Genomic DNA, 21,345 nt, shown 5'->3' on the forward strand with positions numbered 1-21,345 from the left:
TTTGTACATAATTAAATACAATAATTCTTCAGAGATAAGGGTCTACCAAAATTTTGATTGATCTAATCATGGTGTGCCTCATTTTCTAATTTAATATAGTCGTTGAGGTTTCATTATACTAATAATAATAATATCTTGATCATCAAACCAATCTCATCACCCTTTCATTTCTCCTACTGCGATGCAAGCTACGCTAAATATGCGGAGTGCTTATTGCTCATCCTAGACTTGAATGCTCGCGTGAGGTGTAGTTTGTACTTTTCTTTCTATTGCTAAAAAATTTCTATTGGAGCCGACCGTTCAAAGCATTATCCAAAAACTAAACTCATAAATTAGCATTTCTTCTTAAGCCATACTGACATGTGCATCGTAATTAATCAGGCTTATCGTCTCACTTCATTTATTTAAACATGATTGGTTAGGATGTTTAGCCAACTTGCTATTTTTAATTACCATCATTAGGCTCTCTCAGTCCTCTGTCAAGCATATAAATGTGGCCAATGAATACTGTAGATGTCTTTGCAAGCTTAATCCCATTCACCTGATGACAAAAGTATATCCGTCTTTCTCTCAACTATCAAAAAACTCATCATCCTTCAATCATGTAAGTTGCAGACCTGAAACTTTTACCATATGGATGAAGTCACTCGTCTTGAATGGCAATGGTTGCACTGTTTACAATTCCAAGGGACAGATTGCGTATCGTGTCGACAACTATGACCACAAATGTGGAGGCGAAGTCTATCTCATGAATCTTGATGGCAAGATACTGTTTAAGATAGTCAAGAAGGTAAGGAATTTCCAACTATTATGTGATTGAGGAAATATATCTAGTTACCTAAACCTGAGGTGAAATTTGTTACCTGCAGAAACATAGAATTTGTGGGAGATGGGAAGGCTATAAATGCAACGATGGCTTACAGGGAGAAAATTCGAGGCCATGGTTCAAGGTCAAAAAGCCTTGTTATATTTTGCGAGGTTTCCAACCATTATATTGTGAAGTATCAGTTGATGCTGACCACAGCATATGTTGTAAGATAAATAAGACGTCAAATTCATCGTATAAGATAGTTGGTATCTCAGGCGAGCTTCTTGCCGAGGTAGGCCTCTTCTTTGTGTGCAAATAAAGCAGCTTTTAATGCATAAAATTACTTCTTTGCTTAGAATTTAATTCTTTGATCAGGTAAAGAGAAAGCACACAAAATCAGGGATTGATTTGGGTGATGATGTCCTGACTCTGGTGGTAGAGCCTAATATAGATCAGTCTCTTATCATGGGAATGGTGGTTGTGTATGCTCTCGTGAAGTTTAATATGTAAGCATGCGTGCCTAGATTTGAAGCTCAAATATCGGCTAGATATTTGTTTGTTCAAAGAGAGAGTCTTGCTTTAATTGCGTTGAGAGAGTCTCCTGCAATTGTTCAGTTCCCCTTTAAGTATTTTCTTGGATAGCCAAGATTTTCTTAGGGGTCTGCTAATAGAACGTGTTGTCTTTTGTGTCTTTCAGTTATTATAATTTTGTTGTTTGTGTGTCAATTCAATTAGTCGTTTATCTTTCATGAAAAGAGCGAGCCGTTCTTGTCCGTGCATCAATCTGAAAATTTACCATAACTTAAGGAACTTACCTTGCGTTTGATTTATGTGATAGTTATTGGGAAATTATGTTGTAGGAAGATATTAACTCTATATATGTACTAAAGTTAAAGCAGATATGCAGACCAAATTTGGTGAAGAAAGGATCGTTTACGGACCAAGTACTAGACAAATCCATGTCTTTCCCATCAAAGCAAGCATCCTGTTATATCTTCTCTTGTTGTTGTGTGGTCAAATGTCTTCCATTAATGGAACCTCAATACAACCACACTTTTAGAAGAGAATGATGTCAAACATAACAATAACATACACAAATAAAATATAAAAAGCAGGTTCATCTTGACATAACTTTATGGAGCCAGGAGATAAAAAATAACTGTTTCAATAGAAGGCAATTTCCTATCCTTGAATTAAAATACATCAAAATTCTTGAGCAATCTCAATTGTTCTAAACAACCGTTGAAATTTCGTAATATTAGAAATTAAAGCACGTCAAGATTCTTTGCATATTAGAAGTGTTGTGCGCGGCGGAAGCTTTCTAGGGCAACACGAACAATAACTAGAACTAAACCACAAACAATATGCAAACCACAATCACAGCAAGAACACACAATTTACGTGGTTCCGCAAGTTGCCTACGTCCACGGGGCAAGGAGGGGGGAGTTCTTCCACTAGAAATCAAGAGAATACAAATAGGGTTACAAATCTCTCAGACCAAACCCTAAAACAAAGCTCTAGATCTCTCAAAGCTCTCTCCCAATTGGATGCAATGATTCTCTCTCTTTGGCTGCTCAAATTCGTCCAACCTCTACCCTAAATAAACAGGTTTAGGTATATATAGAACTTACAAAACGAATCGGGTCGAAAACCTGAAAGCCCAGTCCAAAACAGCGTCGGTCGACCGGACCGGTCGACCGCGATCAATTCCGGTCGACCGGCCCGGTCGACCGACCAGCTCTCAGTAGAAAACCCAAACTCCAGAGAACCCCTCGGTCGACCGCACCGGTCGACCGACCACCTTCCTGACGCACAGTAAGCTTTGTGCACGAATGCGGTCGACCGGACCGGTCGACCGCCGCCTGCATCCAGCAGAAGCCCCAAAAACCCAGAGAGCCGTCGGTCGTCCGCACCGGTCGACCGAAACATCTGCGGTCGACCGGGCCGGTCGACCGACCTCCTTCCAGACGAACAGGAACCCTTGTGCACGAATGCGGTCGACCGGACCGGTCGACCGCCGCCTGTTTTTCCTGATTCTGCTGCTGATGCTGAAATTCCTTCACTCGACTCATTATTATTTTTAAATCAACACAATCAATATTAATAAAGTTACACAATCAATGTATACGAGTGCAAACAGCTAAAATATAAACCCAATAAGAATACTGTAAATGGTCAACTTGTAATCATTAATATATATTGTTCTATTCTCTACCTAAGTGATTTCCTAGAGAGGGCTCTCTTTATTTCCAAGCACAAGCTATCAAAGTGTTGTGGTAGCAGTACAAACAATACAAAGACCAACGCAAAGATGTTGTCAGGATTCCTTTCCTTTGCCTCCACGCTGCCTCGGCTCTAGTTGGCCTCTCCCTCTTGGTGCTATCATGCTCTTGCCCTTGGCTTTGCACACATCCCCACTTGCTCTACTCACTCATCCACTCACCTACCCCTTTTCATTTTGTTTTGGGAGAGTGTTATAAGGGGAGCATCTCGTCTCTTCTTTTGTTTCCTCTTGGATGTTTCGTTACATTTAGATAACTTTGCGTGTTGTTCTCTTTTCATTATCATTATCATGTTAAGGTTTAGCTAAGATTGAGAGGGATTCTGAGCTCACAATCACACGTCTAAAACTTCTTTTGATGATTTTATAGTGGTGAGTAGTGGAGTGGTGAAAGATCTTCTACCCTTGGATATCGGCCTACATTTTGATTGCATGGTCAAGCCGGGTGAAGGAAAAGGGCCACTTGCTTTCTGTACATTAGGAATCCTATGACAACCACCACAATAGGAATATGCACTCCTTTTTGTAGATTGTGGTGAGAACTAATTACTGCAACGTATATGATGGCATTTGAGTCATATAGAGCAAGTTAGGTCATATAGAGCAAGTTAATTAAGTTAAGTTAGTCCAGATCAAAATATAGATATTAGATTCATATCTAACTCGTTAATTCAGGGTAATGATAAAACCTTCTCTAATGTGGCTAGCATAGTAGATCGTATCTCTCGTCCATCTTTTCATAGCTTATTTAGCAGAATGAATTTGTCTCATATCCAAAATTTTCCCATTTGATACAATAAACAATTATTCGAACGAATAATGAGTTTCTTGTAAAAAAAGTTAGAAAAAATAAAACGGGTGTTGGGGGAAAAAGTTTGGATCCAAGTTGACGAAAGGATTAACTCTTAACTAAGACATAAGTCCAAACATATTTCATCTATTGTCGCCAAAGGCTAAATCTGGAATAAAATAGATATAAAACAGCGGAAGCTGAAGTGCTGTATTTTAAAACTTTTCAAGTTAGCTGCTGTTCGTTTGTGAAACGTTATGCTTAAAGCAATATTTGGCCTACTCCAATGCAAGAATCCCAAGGTCAAACTGCTTTCAGAAATAGCAGTACAGTACAATGGTGTGCACCAACCAAGTAATCTCAAGATTTCCTTAAGACATTTCTGTCAAGGCAACGATGTCAAGATCTCCTTGATCTATAAGACCTTTTGATCAAGGTAACGATCTCCTCGATCTGTTAAAACCTTTTGGTTAAAACCTTTCGGTTCAGGTCTATGTTCCTTCGGGCACATGCTAAAGCTTACACGCTTTTAAACTATACAGCAGCAACACAACAACTCAACAGATTCAACTCGGCAATGCCGAGACACCCTTGGGGGTGTCTCGGCAATGCCGAGACACCCCTAGGGGTGTTTCTCCCCTAGTTTTGTCTTGTTCCTTTTTTTGGCCTCTTGTGCATGGTCCCCCCCTCCTTTATTTTGAATTTCAAGAGAGAACCCCACCCCCAAAACCGAATTCTTTCCCCCCATTTTCGGTTTTCTTTCTTCTTCCTCCCCCTCTTTCCTCCATTGATTTGCTCTTGAGAACCCTTCAATCCCTTAAAAGATTCGGGATTTTGACGGGTACCCATTTGCCGGAATCTTCTCCTCTTTCAAACGAGGGTCTTGGCCTCCATTTCCGAGCCCGAAGGAAAACTCCTTTGACTTGGTAAGTTTTTCTTCACAAACCCCTTATTTTCTTGCAAAGATCATGTCTTTATGCTTGTAATAGATAAGGGTTTATGGATGAAATAAGCATTTGGGGGGTTTTATTGCAAAAACCGAAACTATAGGGGTTTATTTGCAAAATTCGTGGGTCTGAAATTTTGGGGGCTCTTATGCAAACATGAACTGAAATTTGGGAGGCTTGGGTTCGTGTTTGTTTCTTCAAGAAATGGGGGTGCTTTGTGTAAGAGGGTTAAAGAACTGTTTGAGGGGTTTATTTGCAAAACAGTCCCTAAATATTTGGAGGGGCTTATTGTCAAAAGAGCCACGAATTTGGGGCTGAAATCCAAGAAGTTTAAACCCCCGACCCTTGATCGAATTTTTGGTAAAAGCATATGGATGCAAAACCAAAAGTTCATGGAGGGACTTTTATGTAAAATTGACCAAATTCTGCAAAAGGGCTTATTTGCAAAATTTGATCAAAATTATAGGGTACCGGGATGTTCGATGATCAAGTATGATGACCATAACCCGAGTCATACGTGTCCTTGACCTGAATTTGGCCTTGAGCACGAGGGGTATTTTGGGTATTTCACCAAAATTTTCCGCGAAATGACGATTATCGTTTCGCGTGCACGAAATTCGTAGGCTTAATTAGACTTTAACTACAAAATCCTATTTGTTATTAGGATTTCGAGTCCAAGTGCTTAATTTCCCTTCTTCCGATATTTCGTGTATATATATCGTACCTGATGTACTGCTCTTCATTGCAGATTCACGATGTCTCCCCGTCGGTCTCGTCTTTCCGGGAGTCACCCTTGCTCGCAGCATGGCGTGGAGGAGGCTCCTACGACATCATCTCCAGTGACCTCTTGCTTTGGGGGTAAGAATCTTATATATATTTTTTTCTTTTATCCCGGATTGACCTCTCGCGGGTCATGACGGAAGAACCGATACCCCTCCCGCGGGGGTTAAGGTTTCGGACTTGCTTTGCTTAGCCAATTCAAGTCCTCGGTTATATTGGGGCGATCTCGTGTTGCCTTACACCTTATAGGTCGGTATATGTTATCACGGTGTCTACGTGATGACGCATACCGTTCTCCCGGTGTAGGGCACTCGAAATCGAATAATCTCGTCTTGCGTTTATGACATGGATTTTCTGACTCCATCTTTGCTTTGTTGCAGTTGAGTTTCCCGGGGGTAGTCTCCCTCATCATGCCCCTACCGGTTGTAGTAGGGAAGTGTTTTCTTCGGCTTCTGCCAGGCAGATCATCGATCCCCTTCCGCAGTTCGACAGAGATCGCTCAGACGAGTTCTGTCGCTTGATAAAGGATGGAGGGCGTCACTGTTTACGCCAACTTATCACCGATGCTCCTCTCACCGCAGACGCCACTTCTACTGAAGCTTTAAAGAAGCCGGGTTTTCTATTCGGGGATCGCACCGAAGATCCTGCCGCGCTGACTCTTGCTGAGGAGCACTGGCTTACCCTTGACGAGGGAGCTCTTTTATATATCCCCTCTATTCCTCGCCAGTGCTCTTTTACTGACTTGGAGAAACAGGCTGTGGGGCGACAGATGTCCTGGCCTCTTACCAATGCTGTTACACACGTTCAGTGCGGATACATTTCTCATCACAAGAGTCCCGGTTCTCTGGGGTATCAATCCATTTGTGGCCTTCGACCCGGGATCATGGGTCTTGACACTGCACCTCCAGGCGAGGTATCGGCGGCCGCTCTCACCGTGAGGAATCGTTTAGCTCATCTGGGAAGACAATTACCTCGACTGGATTACCGATGTTATGGTTGGGCTTCCTCACTGGCTAAGGGATGGTGGACCCGTTTGACCAGTTATGTTCTGGGACGCTGGGAGAGAGACTTGAAGGGTAGTGGATTATATACGCCCATACGGGCTACTATGTATGGACTTCCCGTTAGCTGCCGTCACTTCTTGGCATTGCTCGAGACATATATGCCTGATAGTAATACCTTCTTGACCAGTGGCGGAGAGCTAGGGTTGGCTCTTCATGAGATGCACCAGGTTTCCGGGCTTTCGATGGGAGATTGCCCGTATCAGGAATACTTCCCTTCTAACCAACAGTTGGAGTGTTTGAAGAAGGATACTCCCGATGTGTATGACACTCTCTGGGACCTCACCTGTCATTATCACACCTGTTTGCTCCAGAGTTCTCCTCCAGCGAAGACGAAGAGGAAGATCAGCTTGAAGCAGTTTGCTGTTTACCTGTTTCCTAACTTGGAGGATGATTCCGAGGAGTCCATACATGAGTTAGGCGTTTTGACCCCTGCCGCTATTAATGAGCTGATGGAGAAGAATGAAACTCATTCTTATACCATTGCTAGTGCCGAGGGGGCTTTTCCGGCCGGGACTAAGTTTCGATCGTTCCTCTATCATGCCCAGAAGTCTATCGATCCTCGGTCTCTGTTAGCTGGCTACCTTGCTCTTTGGCTGAAGAAGTGTGTTGTTCCATATCAGTCTTCAGACGCTCTACCCCTCGAGGTGCTCTTCCCTGCGGTCCAGCTAGCTTATGGGAGGGAGCTTTCTCTGCTTCCAGCGATGGTTGCCAGCATCCATTGCGGGCTTAGGGGTGTAGTTCGTGTTCTTACCCAAGTGGGTTCTAAACCCTCGACTGAGCTTACCTGCCCGAAGGTTGAGCTGCCCTACGCTTATTTGATGGCGTGGTTCGTTCTTCACCGTCCGGACTTGATGTCGGCGCCCAGCGCCGTTGATGTTCCCGTTCCTTTCCTACAGCTGTTGGAGGAGAGTAGATGGGTTGGGAAGAAATTTGAAGATGTACAAAAAGAACTTCGAGTTCGCAGGAACTGGGAGTTCTTCAAATGCTTCCCTCGCTTTTCGGGACGTTATGGCGAGGAGTTGACTGATATGGAGAAACCCCGAACTAACCGGACTGCTCTCGACGTCGGTTGTTTCCGCTGGTTGGTGAACATCCGAGTCGGGTATCTTGTTCTCCGGGTGAAGGACCGCTGCCACATAGAGCCTTACCTTCCCTGCCGTTTCGCACGTCAGTTTGGCTATGACCAACTATACGTTGGGAATCCGAGTCGTAGTTTGCGTGTTGAGGGAGGACTCGTTGACGGCGTACGGGCGTGGTTATGGACCATGGTTGGCTGCACCGGGGCTCAGTTTGCTCTTCCCTCCTATAAACGCAAGCCGATGATTACCTTCCTCAGCTGTAAATGGTTCCTCTCTGCCGATGAATCCATAAGTGTGAGGAGTCTTTCGGAACTAGAATCCGATCACTTGGTTCAATCTGCTATGATGGCTGCTCGCAGGGCTGAGCCTGCTCAGAGACAGAGGAAGAAGTCCACCGGAATTCCCGAAGGGGAGTATGCAGATATAGATACCGACCAAGCAGAACTTGATACAGGTTTGTCATGCTCTTTGATCCTCTTTCTCGACTTCAATTGGTATTGGCGAAAGATCTGGTTCATGAGATGATTCTTGTTGTTTCAGGTGGGGTAGCCGACGACCATGGGTCGCTCGCTTCCCGTCGTGCGAAATCCAAGTTTGGTGGCCAAACTTCGCATGACCGCCCCGTTGGTTCTATGAGGGGTGATCCTTCGAAAAGGAAAAAGATTGCCCATAAACCTCATGTTGATCAGCGCTCCCATGGGGTAGATTCAGGAGGCTTTGCCGACGGGGAGGAAGGTAACATTTTGTTGTACCCACTTTTATTGCTTTAAGATGATTTACCTTCCGGGATCCCTGATCCTGTTTCATAATTCAGGGTTCTTCGAGGAGGGCGAGCTTCCACCAGGTCCGGTATTCTCTGGGGCTGACAACATGGACTGCTTCATGCAGCAGGTGTGCGACGCCCTTCGTGATGGCTCCCTGGGCATTGATCTGAACATCGATCTTGGGCAGGCAGATGGTGTTGATCCCACCGGTTCATTTTCAGATATACCTACATCCGGTGCTGCAGGTGTTGCGACAGAAGGGCCAGACGGGGATGGGGCCTCCCCTATTGCAGATTTCGAAGAGCAGGGATATGTTCCTGCACCGGTCTTCCCGAGACCTGACTCTGGACTGTTAGCCGATATGTTAGCTGAACAAGCTCCCACCGGGACTGTGAGACCACTCTTTGAGAGTGATTCATCCACAGGTATATATCCAATTTCCTCTCTTCTTTGCTTGTCTCAGTCTCCATTTTGACTAATAAAGAAGTGCAACTATATGACCAGGCGCTGTACCTGATTCTGCTATAGCTTCGGGTGTTTTCCCGCCTTCGCCTAATACGACTGACTTGCCCACGAGGGTTGATATACCTTCCATGAGCATTCCTGTCGTTACTTCGGAGCCTGTCGAACCCCAACCCGAGGGGATTTCCGCCGGTATAGGTATACCTCGAATTTCCCTTAGGGTCTTTTCGATTGTATTTAATAGTTTCTTGACCTCCCATACTGCTGCTTGCAGGTTCTCGACCGTCTCTATATGAGCAGGTCCATGCTCTCTTGGCCGATACCAATCCAGATGGGGATGTCTTCCGCACTGACCTCGGCTTCTTTACTGCCTTTTATAACGGCGTGATTGATAAGCTTCTGCACAGAGGGTCTTCTTTTGATCAGTTCAGGCGTTCCTTCTCCCGTCACATGATGATGATGAGGGAAGAGGGATATCCGGATTTGGCCGATTCCTTTACAGCTGATTTCGCTGCCCTGGAGTCAGAGATTCGAGAGCTGAGGGAGTTGAAGGCTGGTGGAGCTCCCTCTTTTGCATCTTCTCAGGTGGAGGATAGGTTGACGCAGTGGCATGAACTGCGATCTTCCGTTGGCAGCGAGCTTCGATCACGTGAGCGCACTGTCGAGCAGCTGATGGCCTCTCTGGCGAGGAAAGACACCAGCAGAGCTGAGTTAGTGAGCTCCTTAGATTCCACTCGTGCAGAGATAGCTAGACTGAAGGAGGCCTTGGAACGCGCCGAAGAATCTGCCGCTACCATTTCTGAGGAACTGGTTGGGTTGGAGCGTTCTCGTGAATGGACACTCGACAGGCTGGGATCAGTGCAGGAGGGGTTGATGAAGCTACGACACGAAGCCGCAGAGGTTCTCAACAGTTCCGAAGATTCTGTCCGAGCTAGCCTGCAGGCGGAGTTCGAGCAGGACTATATGGACAGGCTCTCTGGTTTAGAGTCTCATATTCTTAGCCGTCGGTTGCCTTCGGACTAACGAGCTTTTGTTGTATGCTTTTGACTTGATTTATTAATAGAAAATCCGCATTTGCTTCTTTTGTGTTTTCTCTGTATCTCTTCCGAATGACAGATTTATGGGATTTTTGGCAAACCCCCAGCCATCAACGGGTTTGATGTGCCTTTACCGATTACCGTTTGAATCGGGCTAGCATGCGGATTGTCGAAATCCGTTCCGCATGTAACGTTGTGCTGAGAGAGTAAACTCTCTGAGGCTTTGTGCTATGATCTTGAATACATAGGCTTCGTCTTTCTCACGGGAATAGACTACCCGGCAACGCGTGTTAGGCGTTGACTTTGGGGTTTTTGGCAAACCCCCAGCCTTCAACGGGTTTGATATGCCTTTACCGATTACCGTTTGAATCGGGCTAGCATGCGGATTGTCGAAATCCGTTCCGCATGTAACGTTGTGCTAAAGGAATGAACTCCCTTAGACTTAATGCTACGACTTTGAATACGTAGACTTTGCCCTTGTTACGGGAATAGGCTACCCGGCAACACGTGTTAGGTGTTGACTTATCCCTACTTAGGATTCGGGATAAAATTCCCCATGCACCAAGTGCGCGGATTGGAAGTTGAAAGTTGTGTCAAAATAGGAGAGGAAGAATTTTATATTCTATCTCCCGGTGCTAAAGAGGAAGAATTTTATATTCTATCTTCAGCTGGAAAAGAAACTCGAGGTGGGATTCTCCACCCCCAGTATCTGGAAGGATGAACTGGGAATGGGATCTCCACTCCGAGCACCCGGAATGATGAACTGGGAGTGGGGTCGCCACTCCGAGCATCGGAAAGGTCCGAGGAGAGGAAGAATTTTATATTCTATCTCCCGGTGCTAAAGAGGAAGAATTTTATATTCTATCTTCAGCTGGAAAAGAAACTCGAGGTGGGATTCTCCACCCCCAGTATCTGGAAGGATGAACTGGGAGTGGGATCTCCACTCCGAGCATCGGAAAGGTCCGAGGAGAGGAAGAATTTTATATTCTATCTCCCGGTGCTAAAGAGGAAGAATTTTATATTCTATCTTCAGCTGGAAAAGAAACTCGAGGTGGGATTCTCCACCCCCAGTATCTGGAAGGATGAACTGGGAGTGGGATCTCCACTCCGAGCATCGGAAAGGTCCGAGGAGAGGAAGAATTTTATATTCTATCTCCCGGTGGAAAAGAAACGAGAGAGGAAGAATTTTATATTCTATCTCCCGTTGCCGAAGAGGAAGAATTTTATATTCTATCTTCAGGCGGAAAGGAAACTCGAGGTGGGATCTCCACCCCCAGAATCCTGCAGGATGAAACTAAGAGTGGGATCTCCACTCCGAGAATCGGAAAAGTTCGAACGACACTACCTTTTATAGGATTGGTCATTTGAACCCAAAGAACCCCTCATTCATTGAGGAGAAGACCCAATTTCAACCCTAACTTTTATAGGTTTGGTGGAAAAAGGGGACAAAGGTGGATTTTCGTTTATCGAAAAGGAGTGACTCGACTTTAGTCTTGACCATGTGTAGGCTTGACTAAGCGAGATCGGAAACAATCCTAACTTTTATAGGTTTGACTGTTTCAAGTGGACCTCTCGTTCATGGAAGGAATCGAGAGGGGATTTTGGCTTTGGTCCTAACTGTAGGAAGGTTTGACCAAACTGGAGTTTGAGATACGCCAATGACTGGCAGATGGAAATGTTGGTGGGTCCACTGTCGTTTGATTTGATCAGCGGATGGTTTGGTGAGGAAAGATTAACCTATCAGAGGATTAGATCTCATCTCACAAAAGTAACTCATAAGAGTTGGAAAATTTGATGGGAATAAGAAGAGACATTCTGACCTTCAGCGTTCGAATGCAGAGTTCTTATTCGTCAATTCCACAATGACCGGGTTATCCCTAAGAATACCCATGTGGTATTCTTCCGGGAACTTCCCGATGCATTGGTTATCCAAAAAGATACTAAGGATAGTATCTTTTCAGGAATTTGCCGTTTATCGGCATCATGAGCCGGTCGCCGTCTTTGGTGACGAGGCGATATGCGCCACTCGAGTAGACTGTCTCTACTACGAATGGTCCTTCCCATTTGGGTTCGAATTTACCCTTTTTCTTGGAGTTAAGGATCATAGGCCGTTTCGCAGCTAGAACCAAATCTCCTTCTTTGAAACTCCTTTGTCGAACCTTTTTGTCGAAGGCTCGAGAGATTCTAGCTTGGTAAAATTCAATGTGTTGTTGAGCTTCCAGGCGCTCTTCATCAAGCCTCTCGAGTTCTTCGAGGCGTTTCTGATGTTGTTCTTCGGTCGACATCTGGGTTGAAAGAGCGATCCGAAGAGATGGTATTTGGATCTCCAATGGAAGAACAGCTTCACATCCGTATACCAGTGAATACGGGGTCGCTCCCGTTGGTGTGCGCACCGTGGTCCGATAGGCCCATAGAGCTGCGCCAAGCTTGTCATTCCAGTCTCGTTTGTTAGTTTTCACGATCTTTGACAAGAGTTTGATGATAGTCTTGTTGAAGGCTTCAGCTAATCCATTCGCTGTAGGATTATAAGCCGTCGACGAGATGTCCTGAATTTTAAACTTTTCGCAGAACCTTATGAAGGCGTTGCTGACAAACTGAGGACCGTTGTCATGTATGATTCGTCTTGGAACACCATACCTGTAGATGATGTGGTGCTTGATGTCGCAGAACCTTATGAAGGCGTTGCTGACAAACTGAGGACCGTTGTCATGTATGATTCGTCTTGGAACACCATACCTATAGATGATGTGGTGCTTGATGAATCCAATGACGTTGCTCGTCTTAACTTCTCTGAGTGGAATTGCTTCGGCCCATTTGGAGAAGTAATCGGTAATTGCCAAGATGAACCGGTCGCCTTTGACTGATGGGGGGTTTATAGGGCCAACAATGTCCATTCCCCAAGTCTCGAACGGCCATGACGTAACCGAAGGATGCAGATGCTCCGGAGGTTGGTGCACATAATTCCCGTGTATTTGACATGCATTACACTTTCGGGCATATGCATTTGCATCACTCATCATGGAAGGCCAGAAATACCCCATTCTTCTGATGCGGTCATAAAGCTTAGGACCAGGTTGGTGTGCGCCACACTCTCCTTCGTGCGCTTCCCTAAGGACGTACCCCCTGCGGTATAGCGTTCGATTCTCCGTATTGTAGTAGAATCTTGGTGCTCTTCGCCGGATTGACTCTCTTTCCTTTATATCTTCTGGTGAGATTCCATGCAAGACGTAGTCGATGATGGGGAAATGCCAATCTCGTGGTTCGAACTCGACTTGAGTAGCGTGTACCTCTTGAACCTCTTCTTCCTTGGTATCTTCATTGTAAAGCGGCACTAGGAGTTGGTGAGTTCTTACCGTAACAAACTGCTCTGTTTCGGGAGGTTGTGCCAGAGATACGGCCAATGCTGCTAACGCATCTGCATAGGTATTCTGTAGTCGTGGAATATGTTCGATAAAGAATCCTTCGAACTGACGACGGTTTGGATCTCGGCCTCGAACTGCTAACGCATCTCCCGATGCCTTCTCGGAGGGTTCACCATCACTCTTCCTCAACTCATAGTTCACCAAAGCTGAGGTCACCTCCTTGTAGCTAACTGTAGTTCTTCCATTGATCATAGTGAGAACGAACGTACCATAATCATCTTCGGGCAACGAACACAGAAGTAGCATCGCCTTGTCTTCATCCTCAACTATAATATCAACATTGGCCATATCTGAAAGTAGCTTAGTGAAATTGTTGACATGCTCCCTGATGGAAACCCCTCTCTTCATCTTGAACTGGTAAAATCTCTTCTTCAAGTGAAGCCGATTCTCAATGCTCTTCGTAAGATATTTCTCATTGAGTGTTTCCCACATCTTCTTCGCCGACGTCTCGTTCATAACATCATAAATAAGATCCGGCGTCAAGCATGACCTAATAACACCACAAGCTCTACTGTTCATCTTTCTCCAAACCTTATCCTCCAACTCAGCGGGTTTCTCTTTTAACTCAAGAGTCTCCTCCAAATTCTGTGCATCCAAAGCATCCATCACCTGACACCTCCACAATCCAAAATTGATCTTGCCATCGAACTTCGGAACATCAATCTTCGTGTTATTGATGCTCAGACTCTGTATCGCCTTTGTTAGAGACGAACCTGACGTGCTTGCATCTCCCATGTTGTCGATCTAGCTCTGATACCAATTGTTGTGCGTGGCGGAAGCTTTCTAGGACAACACGAACAATAACTCGAACTAAAACCACAAACAATATGCAAACCACAATCACAGCAAGAACACACAATTTACGTGGTTCGGCAAGTTGCCTACGTCCACGGGGCAAGGAGGGGGGAGTTCTTTCTACTAGAAATCAAGAGAATACAAATAGGGTTACAAATCTCTCAGACCAAACCCTAAAACAAAGCTCTAGATCTCTCAAAGCTCTCTCACAATTGGATGCAATGATTCTCTCTCTTTGGCTGCTCAAATTCGTCCAACCTATATCCTAAACAAACAGGTTTAGGTATATATAGAACTTACAAAACGAACCGGGTCGAAAACCTGAAAAACTGATATCCGCTTCGTCGGTCGACCGGCCCGGTCGACCGCGATCAATTCCGGTCGACCGGCCCGGTCGACCGATCACCATCCAGCAGAAGCCCCAAAAATCCAGAGAGCCGTCGGTCGTCCGCACCGGTCGACCGAAACATCTGCGGTCGACCGGGCCGGTCGACCGACCTCCTTCCAGACGCACAGGAACCCTTGTGCACGAATGCGGTCGACCGGACCGGTTGACCGCCGCCTGTTTTTCCTGATTCTGCTGCTGATGTTGAAATTCCTTCAAGAAGGCGAAGGACACTGTACATTTTGGCTGCTTTAGGCTTAGGTTAGAAGTCTGCAATAGGACTGACGAATGAAATTCGATGATTGGAACATTAAACTACAAGGATCCTAAAGAGTTCGTTTTCAGTTTGTTAAAGTTTCATTTTCAGGATAACCTTGACGAGAGGCTTTAGCAATCAAAAAAGAGAATTTCTTGAGCCATTATACATAAGGCCACAAAACCGTAAGCCCCACTGTTAAAAGTTGATCCACATTTCCAGTGGGTATTCTTCCCGTTTACCTCTCAAAACATACAAATTAATTTCGATCAGTGGTTTTTAAGGCAAAACCTCTTAGAGTATTTTTACTCCCATTTGTATCTAATCTCAGCGACATCGATCATAACCATTTGACCTGCCCTAACTACCTTTCCAAAGAAAACTGGGGACAGGTCAAGATGTTATAATAGCGGAAAAACTACTTAATTTCTTGGATCCAAGGGATGCATTAGGATTAGAATGGGATGATCAGTGGCGTTGAAATGGTAGAAATATTGTTGTTAAGCAGGGATCTTGATGTCTAGAAGATGCTAAATGTTTTTTTGTATATTCCCTGTGTCCATAAGGTTAATTACCATTTATAATACGGCAAGCCTTTGTGCAAGAAACCAAGGCTTTGATTCTTCTATTGTTAGAGTGTTGTGTCGATAGCCTTCCCATTGGCTGAGCACTCAAATTCTGCAGCAAAGAATATATTTTATATCAGTTGATCCATACTGCTAATATTTCTGACTTGGGAATAAGATAACTCCACCTCTCTTATCCTCGTCAGTATATCGGTCAGTGTTCTGCACTTCTTATCCATGAGATATGAGCTTCAGTACCGCACTTGTTGATTTTAATTATTGATACGATGACTTGATTTCTCCGTGAGAATTGTTAATTGAGACTACACCAGTTCTATTCATCCAAACTATTTATCCACACTTTAGGAATCTCTAGTCTAGAAGATCGGAAGGGGAAGAAGAACTGGAGAGGAGGCATTGGAATTTTAAAAGCAAATAGAGTGCTTCATAAGGGTTGTCTCCCTATCCTTTTGTATCTCTTTGTTAACAAACAACCTATCATTATTATGCTAGACTTGGCTTGTCCTGCTTACTTGTAAATTAAATATCACATTTTAGTCATGCCATTGATCAAGGAACTAGCTGACATAATTTATATTAAGAGTGATCTGCATGCGTGCGTGTTAACGAAAGGAAGAAGAACCCTTGAATTGTAGTTGAAGATAAGCCATCGGACTTGACTTGATAAGTTCAAATAGGTAGCTGACCTCAGTATAAACTTGAAAAGGTCATTGTCTTCGAATTAAACTTCAGTCTGTCTACTTAATTTCTGTAGCTCAACCTTAAGTTCTTGACTCAATTGAAGCATCATTTATAAAGCTACACCCCTGTCTTGAATCTAAATCTAGTATTTCTTAGGGTTTCTGAGTGCAAATATTTCCTTGACAAAGTAATTGGCTCTCAGTACCAATGATCTACTTGGATTATTAGGACATTGTTTGTTTACAATAGAAGATGATGTGAACAGTGTTAATATGGTTCTTCTATTGAAATCAATGATTCAGAGTAGGAGAAACAGGAGAATATGTCTCTGCCATGTGAAAATATTAAAGGTAGAGTTTCTATAATTCTTCTAAAACATATTACCTTCACTGCGCTTTGATTATAAAACATGCAAAGTACAGGTTATTGGTGGGGCTCCTTGTTTCATGCTTTTCTTTTAATAATATATAGATCGGTATCTGATGTTCTTTTTTTTGTTCTTTTGCTTTCTTTTTGTTTAGCCAACTGATGATTAACTCGACTGAATGTCATGCCATGAGTACAACTATATTTCTACGTTTAAATAGAACAATGTAGAATATAATTTGCGAGAGCTTGTAACTTTATATTTCTGGATTCACATGTTATGACAATGTCCAGTGTTGAAGAAGTAAAATACATTTTTAATATTTCAATAGATGTTCTTTTGTATTGGTGATACGTATCTAGTTCTATATCCAAAACAACTTGTTACTAACAGACAGAAATCAGTTGACTAATTAATCCAAACTCCACCAACAGTTGGACCCATGAGATGACATGCTAATGGCTCATACTGGGTTATTTTCGTCACACACGCAAAAAGCACTTTTCTTACTTAATACAAGCCACTTGCAATTGATTTTCATTTAGTACATGCCATACTGTATAATTGATTTCTCTATAGCACAGGACACAATACACATTCTATTTAAACTCAAATGTAGACTTCGAAGAGTAGAATAGATGCTTCCTCTCTTGATATATTATTCAGAGAATCACATGTGATACTCAGTTGGAATAAAGTATGACATATATTGCTCTTAATGTGAACTTTTAGGGGAAAAAACTCCAAAATTATTTTATAGAGAAGCATCTTCTTCTTTTCAACTAGTACTGTCATTTTCATGTGTGATTGAATCCAATATTATATATCTCAGTATACGGTTAGCAAAAGAGGTATGGCATTGGATGCTTCATATAAATTGGCCGGATGATTATCCTAATGATGCAAGCTTGTTTGTTTCTAAGTTCTAATGGCTAAGGTTTATCCTCGAGCACACCTCTCTTCTCCTTCATCCTCTTCTTCAAAAATACAAATTCTTACAATATGGATGAAATCGCTCGTTTTGAATGGAAATGGATGCACCATTTATGGTTCGGATGGACAGATTGTCTATCGTGTCGATAATTATGCTTGGAGGTGCAGTAATGAGGTGTACCTTATGGATCATAGCGGCAGGACCCTAACTAAAATACTTAGAAAGGTAAAATGACAGGAAATGTATCATATAATAACAGGAAATATATTGTATATAAGTTAGTAAATTGTTATCTTATATTATTTGCTTGTTTTACAGAAACCCAGAGTTTTTGGACAATGGCAAGGATACAGATGTGATGGATTAATAGCAGAAAAGCACGAGCCGTGGTTTAGACTTCAAAAGAGCTGGATTTTGAAGAGAGATCAGAATTTTGAAGCCAAAGTTACATTTAGGGATGGAAGTAATAATGTTAGTTGCTATAAGATTCTGGGTTCAGCAAGCAAGACTGAATACAAGATAATAGACATAGAAGGAAAGCCAGTTGCTGAGGTACGTAGAAATCTTTTGAATAGGTATCAGGAATTTTTATTAAAGTTTAAGGGTCATTATGGCATGAATTAAGCATCAATGAGAGTTTGATTGGTGGTATGCAGGTAAAGAGGAAGCTTACAAGCTCTGGAGTTGTACTTGGAGAAGATGTGTTAACACTAATTGTGGAGCCTAATCATGATCAGTTGCTGGTTATGGGACTAGTGATTGTTTGTGGACTCATCAACCACAGAATGTGATCACACATATATTTGCAGTTCTTTGACGCTGCTGGTTTTTCCCCTCCTGGGGGCTGTTTGATTTTCTTTGTACCAAGTGTCCTCTTTCGTTTGTTTGTTTATTTGTGTGTTTGTTTGTGAGTTAACCAAAGGCAAAGGCATTGGGGGTGAAGCTCAGTACATTGTTTCAACAGGTTTTTTAGATGGAAACATCTTTCTTTGTTTGACACATGTATAAATCAGCAGTCTTTTTTCTTTAGTTTTTTAGTATGTGTTCATGAGTACATCATAGGGAAAATTTGCAAAATAGACCATTTTTATGAAATATATAGCGAAATAGACCACTTTGAAAAATAATTAGCAAAATAGATCTCTTTTGAAAAAAAGAGGTCGATTTTGAAAAACAAGGTTCAGAAACCATACGGGACTACTAGTCCCGTATGTTTAGAGCCAACTAATCACGGATTAGTGACTCAGAAAACATACGGGACTAGTAGTCCCGTATGTTTTCTGAGTAGAAACTTTCACCAATCCGTGATTAAAACATACGGGACTACTAGTCCCGTATGTTTTCTGAGCTGTTTTGCAAAATAGACATCTTTTTGGCATGTTGGCCAAAAAGAGGTCTATTTTGCTAATTATTTAGCAAAACGGTCTATTTTGCTAAATAATTAGCAAAAACGGTCTATTTTGTAATTTTTTATATTGTCTTGAGGATTTGGTTATTTACAAGTATATACAACTATCTAGCAGGAATATGTGGATGAGTCAACCTCGAGCTGTTGTTTCCAAATTTTTGCCCTATTCTTGTTCTCAATATTGTTCTACTGTAATAGCTGACTCCAAAAATTTTGGATGTCGACTTTGTTGGTTTTTTTTGTTCAATGAAAAATTTTATTCATTCACCAATTTGTAAAGTTTTCGTACAACAAGATGCTCAGTAACTGAGATAACTAAAAGCAAAACAAAACAAAAGGGATTCAACACAACCTTCTACCACATAACTAGACATTTACAAAGAGAGTAGCCATTCACTGTTTTCGACTGGTAGAGGACTGTTGAGGATTATAGTCATAATATCAACTTTAATGTCTGTAATCAATTGGTCTGTGCTTCTGATTTTCTGCTTGAAAATTCTTGCACTGCGCTCCCTCAAAATGCTATATATTGTAGTAGACAATGCCATTATCTTAACTCTTTGTTTGAAGCCTTTCCCCCTCAACCTGGTACTATACCAATTCGAGAGTAGATTCCAATCACAAGTTCTCCAATTATATTGAAGCCAATCCATAACACTATTCCAAACACCCTTAGAGAAGTTGCATTCAAAGAAGAAGTGATTGCGCCTCTCCATACCTGCACCAAAGCATAGGCAACAATGGTTGATATGAATAATCCCTCTCCTAAGCAATTTATCCTGGGTAAGAAGCTTGTCTTGGACTACTAACCAAAAAACTAAAGAATGCTTAGGACAGTTCATCCTCTCCCAAATTGTGTCATGCCATGACACCTTGATTGCTGCGGGGGATAGAGCAGAATATAGAGCAGAGAGTTGTAAATTAGAGTTTTTGTAACAAGAGTAGATTAGTTGTTTCAAAATTTCAACTCCTCCACAAAAATTCAAGGCTTTTTCTCTGACTTTTAACAATTTTTTCCACATCCATGAGTCTCCAGCTCTCACTTTCACTTGCTAAACATTTTTCCGCTTTTTAAATAGGTGCCATGAATTCATTTAATCTACAATAACTCTTTGTTAGTATGAATATACCAAAGAGTTCTCAAGGCAGTAGCTGTGTTCCAGATGGTAGTTGAAAAGATCCCTAAACCTCCATGCTTTTTCCCATATGAAATTCCTGCATATATAAGAAATTCTTGCATAGCTCAGCAATTTTCTGGAGGACTTTAACTGGTAAGATATAACTAGATATCAAGTATATTTGAACACCTAGAATAACATTTTTGATAATCTGTAATCTTCCAGCATATGATAAATTCATGCGCTTCAACTAGTTTTGAAATTGACTTGTGATTTTATTGAAGAGAGGGTTGCAGTCCATATATGATAACCTTTTGCATGTAAGAGGAACACCAAGATACTTGATTGGCATGACTCCCTTTGAGAAACCCAAGTAATTGTGAATGGAAGCCTTGACAGAAGCATCAACTTCCCCATAGAAAATAGAACACTTACTATGGTTTGCTCCAAGGCCTGTAATTGCACTAAAGTTTCCGACAGATTGATAAATCTTTTGCACTAAGTAGAGGTCCCCTTTACTAAATAAGAGTAGATCATCAACAAAATTAGGTGAGTGATCTTTAGATTACCACATTTTGGATGAAATTTGAAATTTCCGTCATGTTTTAACAAATCCAGACTCCTTGAAAGATACTCCATTCCCAATATAAACAAATAAGGGGAGAGGGGATCACCTTGCCTTAGACCTCTTTCTTCTTCTTCTTCTTCTTGTTAATGTTTTACAATTGAATGTGTCATATATAAATAGTAGTGATTGCACCATAAGTGTTATATGTGTATAGATGCATTAGGTGCGTGATATCAAATGGTCTTGATCCCTTGAACTAATAGCGCACAACCAATTTCTGAGGACGAGACTTGATGCAATGGTAAAGTTGCTTCTTTCTGGCCTCTAGGCCACAAGTTTGAGTCTTGGATACCTCACTCCTAAGAGAAGGCCGCCACAATTCTGACCCATTATCTTAATAATGTACCAAGATAGCTTTATTCTTGAATCAATAGATATGTTAATGTAAATTAATCCAAGGATAGTGTCACGCCCTGAAACTGCAACAGAAATTCATAAAATACAGAGTACGTGACAACAGTGACCTATGCACGAGACAAGTCTTATGCACGAGTCAAGTCTGGTACTTCATATCACATAGTTAATCTCAAAATATTCATAAACCCGCTGATGATAGAAGTTCAAAGCAACTATATACATATATAATCGGTACTTATAACCCAGAAGCTCACCGTTATAAGCATTTTACAAAACAAAGCACAATGTTGACTGTATGTAATATCAAAAAGAGGCTTTTATATAACGCCTCTCAGCAAAACGCCATAACCAAAAGTTCGGCTAGAATGAAGCTACTCCAGATCTAAATTTTTTAA

At 42.3% G+C, this 21,345-nt stretch overlaps 3 protein-coding genes across 3 annotated transcripts; all 3 read left to right on the top strand.

Moving 5' to 3' along the window:
- Nucleotides 537-1,581, top strand: LOC109850356 (protein LURP-one-related 11-like). Its single transcript, XM_020420373.1, has 3 exons — nucleotides 537-790; nucleotides 870-1,100; nucleotides 1,184-1,581. The coding sequence occupies exons 1-3, from the start codon at nucleotides 545-547 to the stop codon at nucleotides 1,316-1,318; spliced, it is 612 nt and encodes a 203-aa protein (XP_020275962.1). The 5' UTR covers nucleotides 537-544; the 3' UTR covers nucleotides 1,319-1,581.
- Nucleotides 4,709-10,062, top strand: LOC109850893. The gene is made up of 7 exons (XM_020420978.1): nucleotides 4,709-4,805; nucleotides 5,575-5,684; nucleotides 5,987-8,203; nucleotides 8,290-8,484; nucleotides 8,564-8,938; nucleotides 9,018-9,173; nucleotides 9,250-10,062. Exons 2-7 carry the CDS (start codon nucleotides 5,582-5,584, stop codon nucleotides 9,996-9,998), a joined length of 3,795 nt encoding a protein of 1,264 aa, XP_020276567.1. The 5' UTR covers nucleotides 4,709-4,805; nucleotides 5,575-5,581; the 3' UTR covers nucleotides 9,999-10,062.
- On the top strand, nucleotides 17,434-18,494 carry LOC109846879 (protein LURP-one-related 4-like). The gene is made up of 3 exons (XM_020416117.1): nucleotides 17,434-17,664; nucleotides 17,758-17,991; nucleotides 18,096-18,494. Exons 1-3 carry the CDS (start codon nucleotides 17,434-17,436, stop codon nucleotides 18,228-18,230), a joined length of 600 nt encoding a protein of 199 aa, XP_020271706.1. The 3' UTR covers nucleotides 18,231-18,494.

This window comes from Asparagus officinalis, chromosome 7, assembly GCF_001876935.1.
Source record: "Asparagus officinalis chromosome 7, Aspof.V1, whole genome shotgun sequence".
In the NCBI taxonomy this organism is placed as follows: Eukaryota; Viridiplantae; Streptophyta; class Magnoliopsida; order Asparagales; family Asparagaceae; genus Asparagus; species Asparagus officinalis.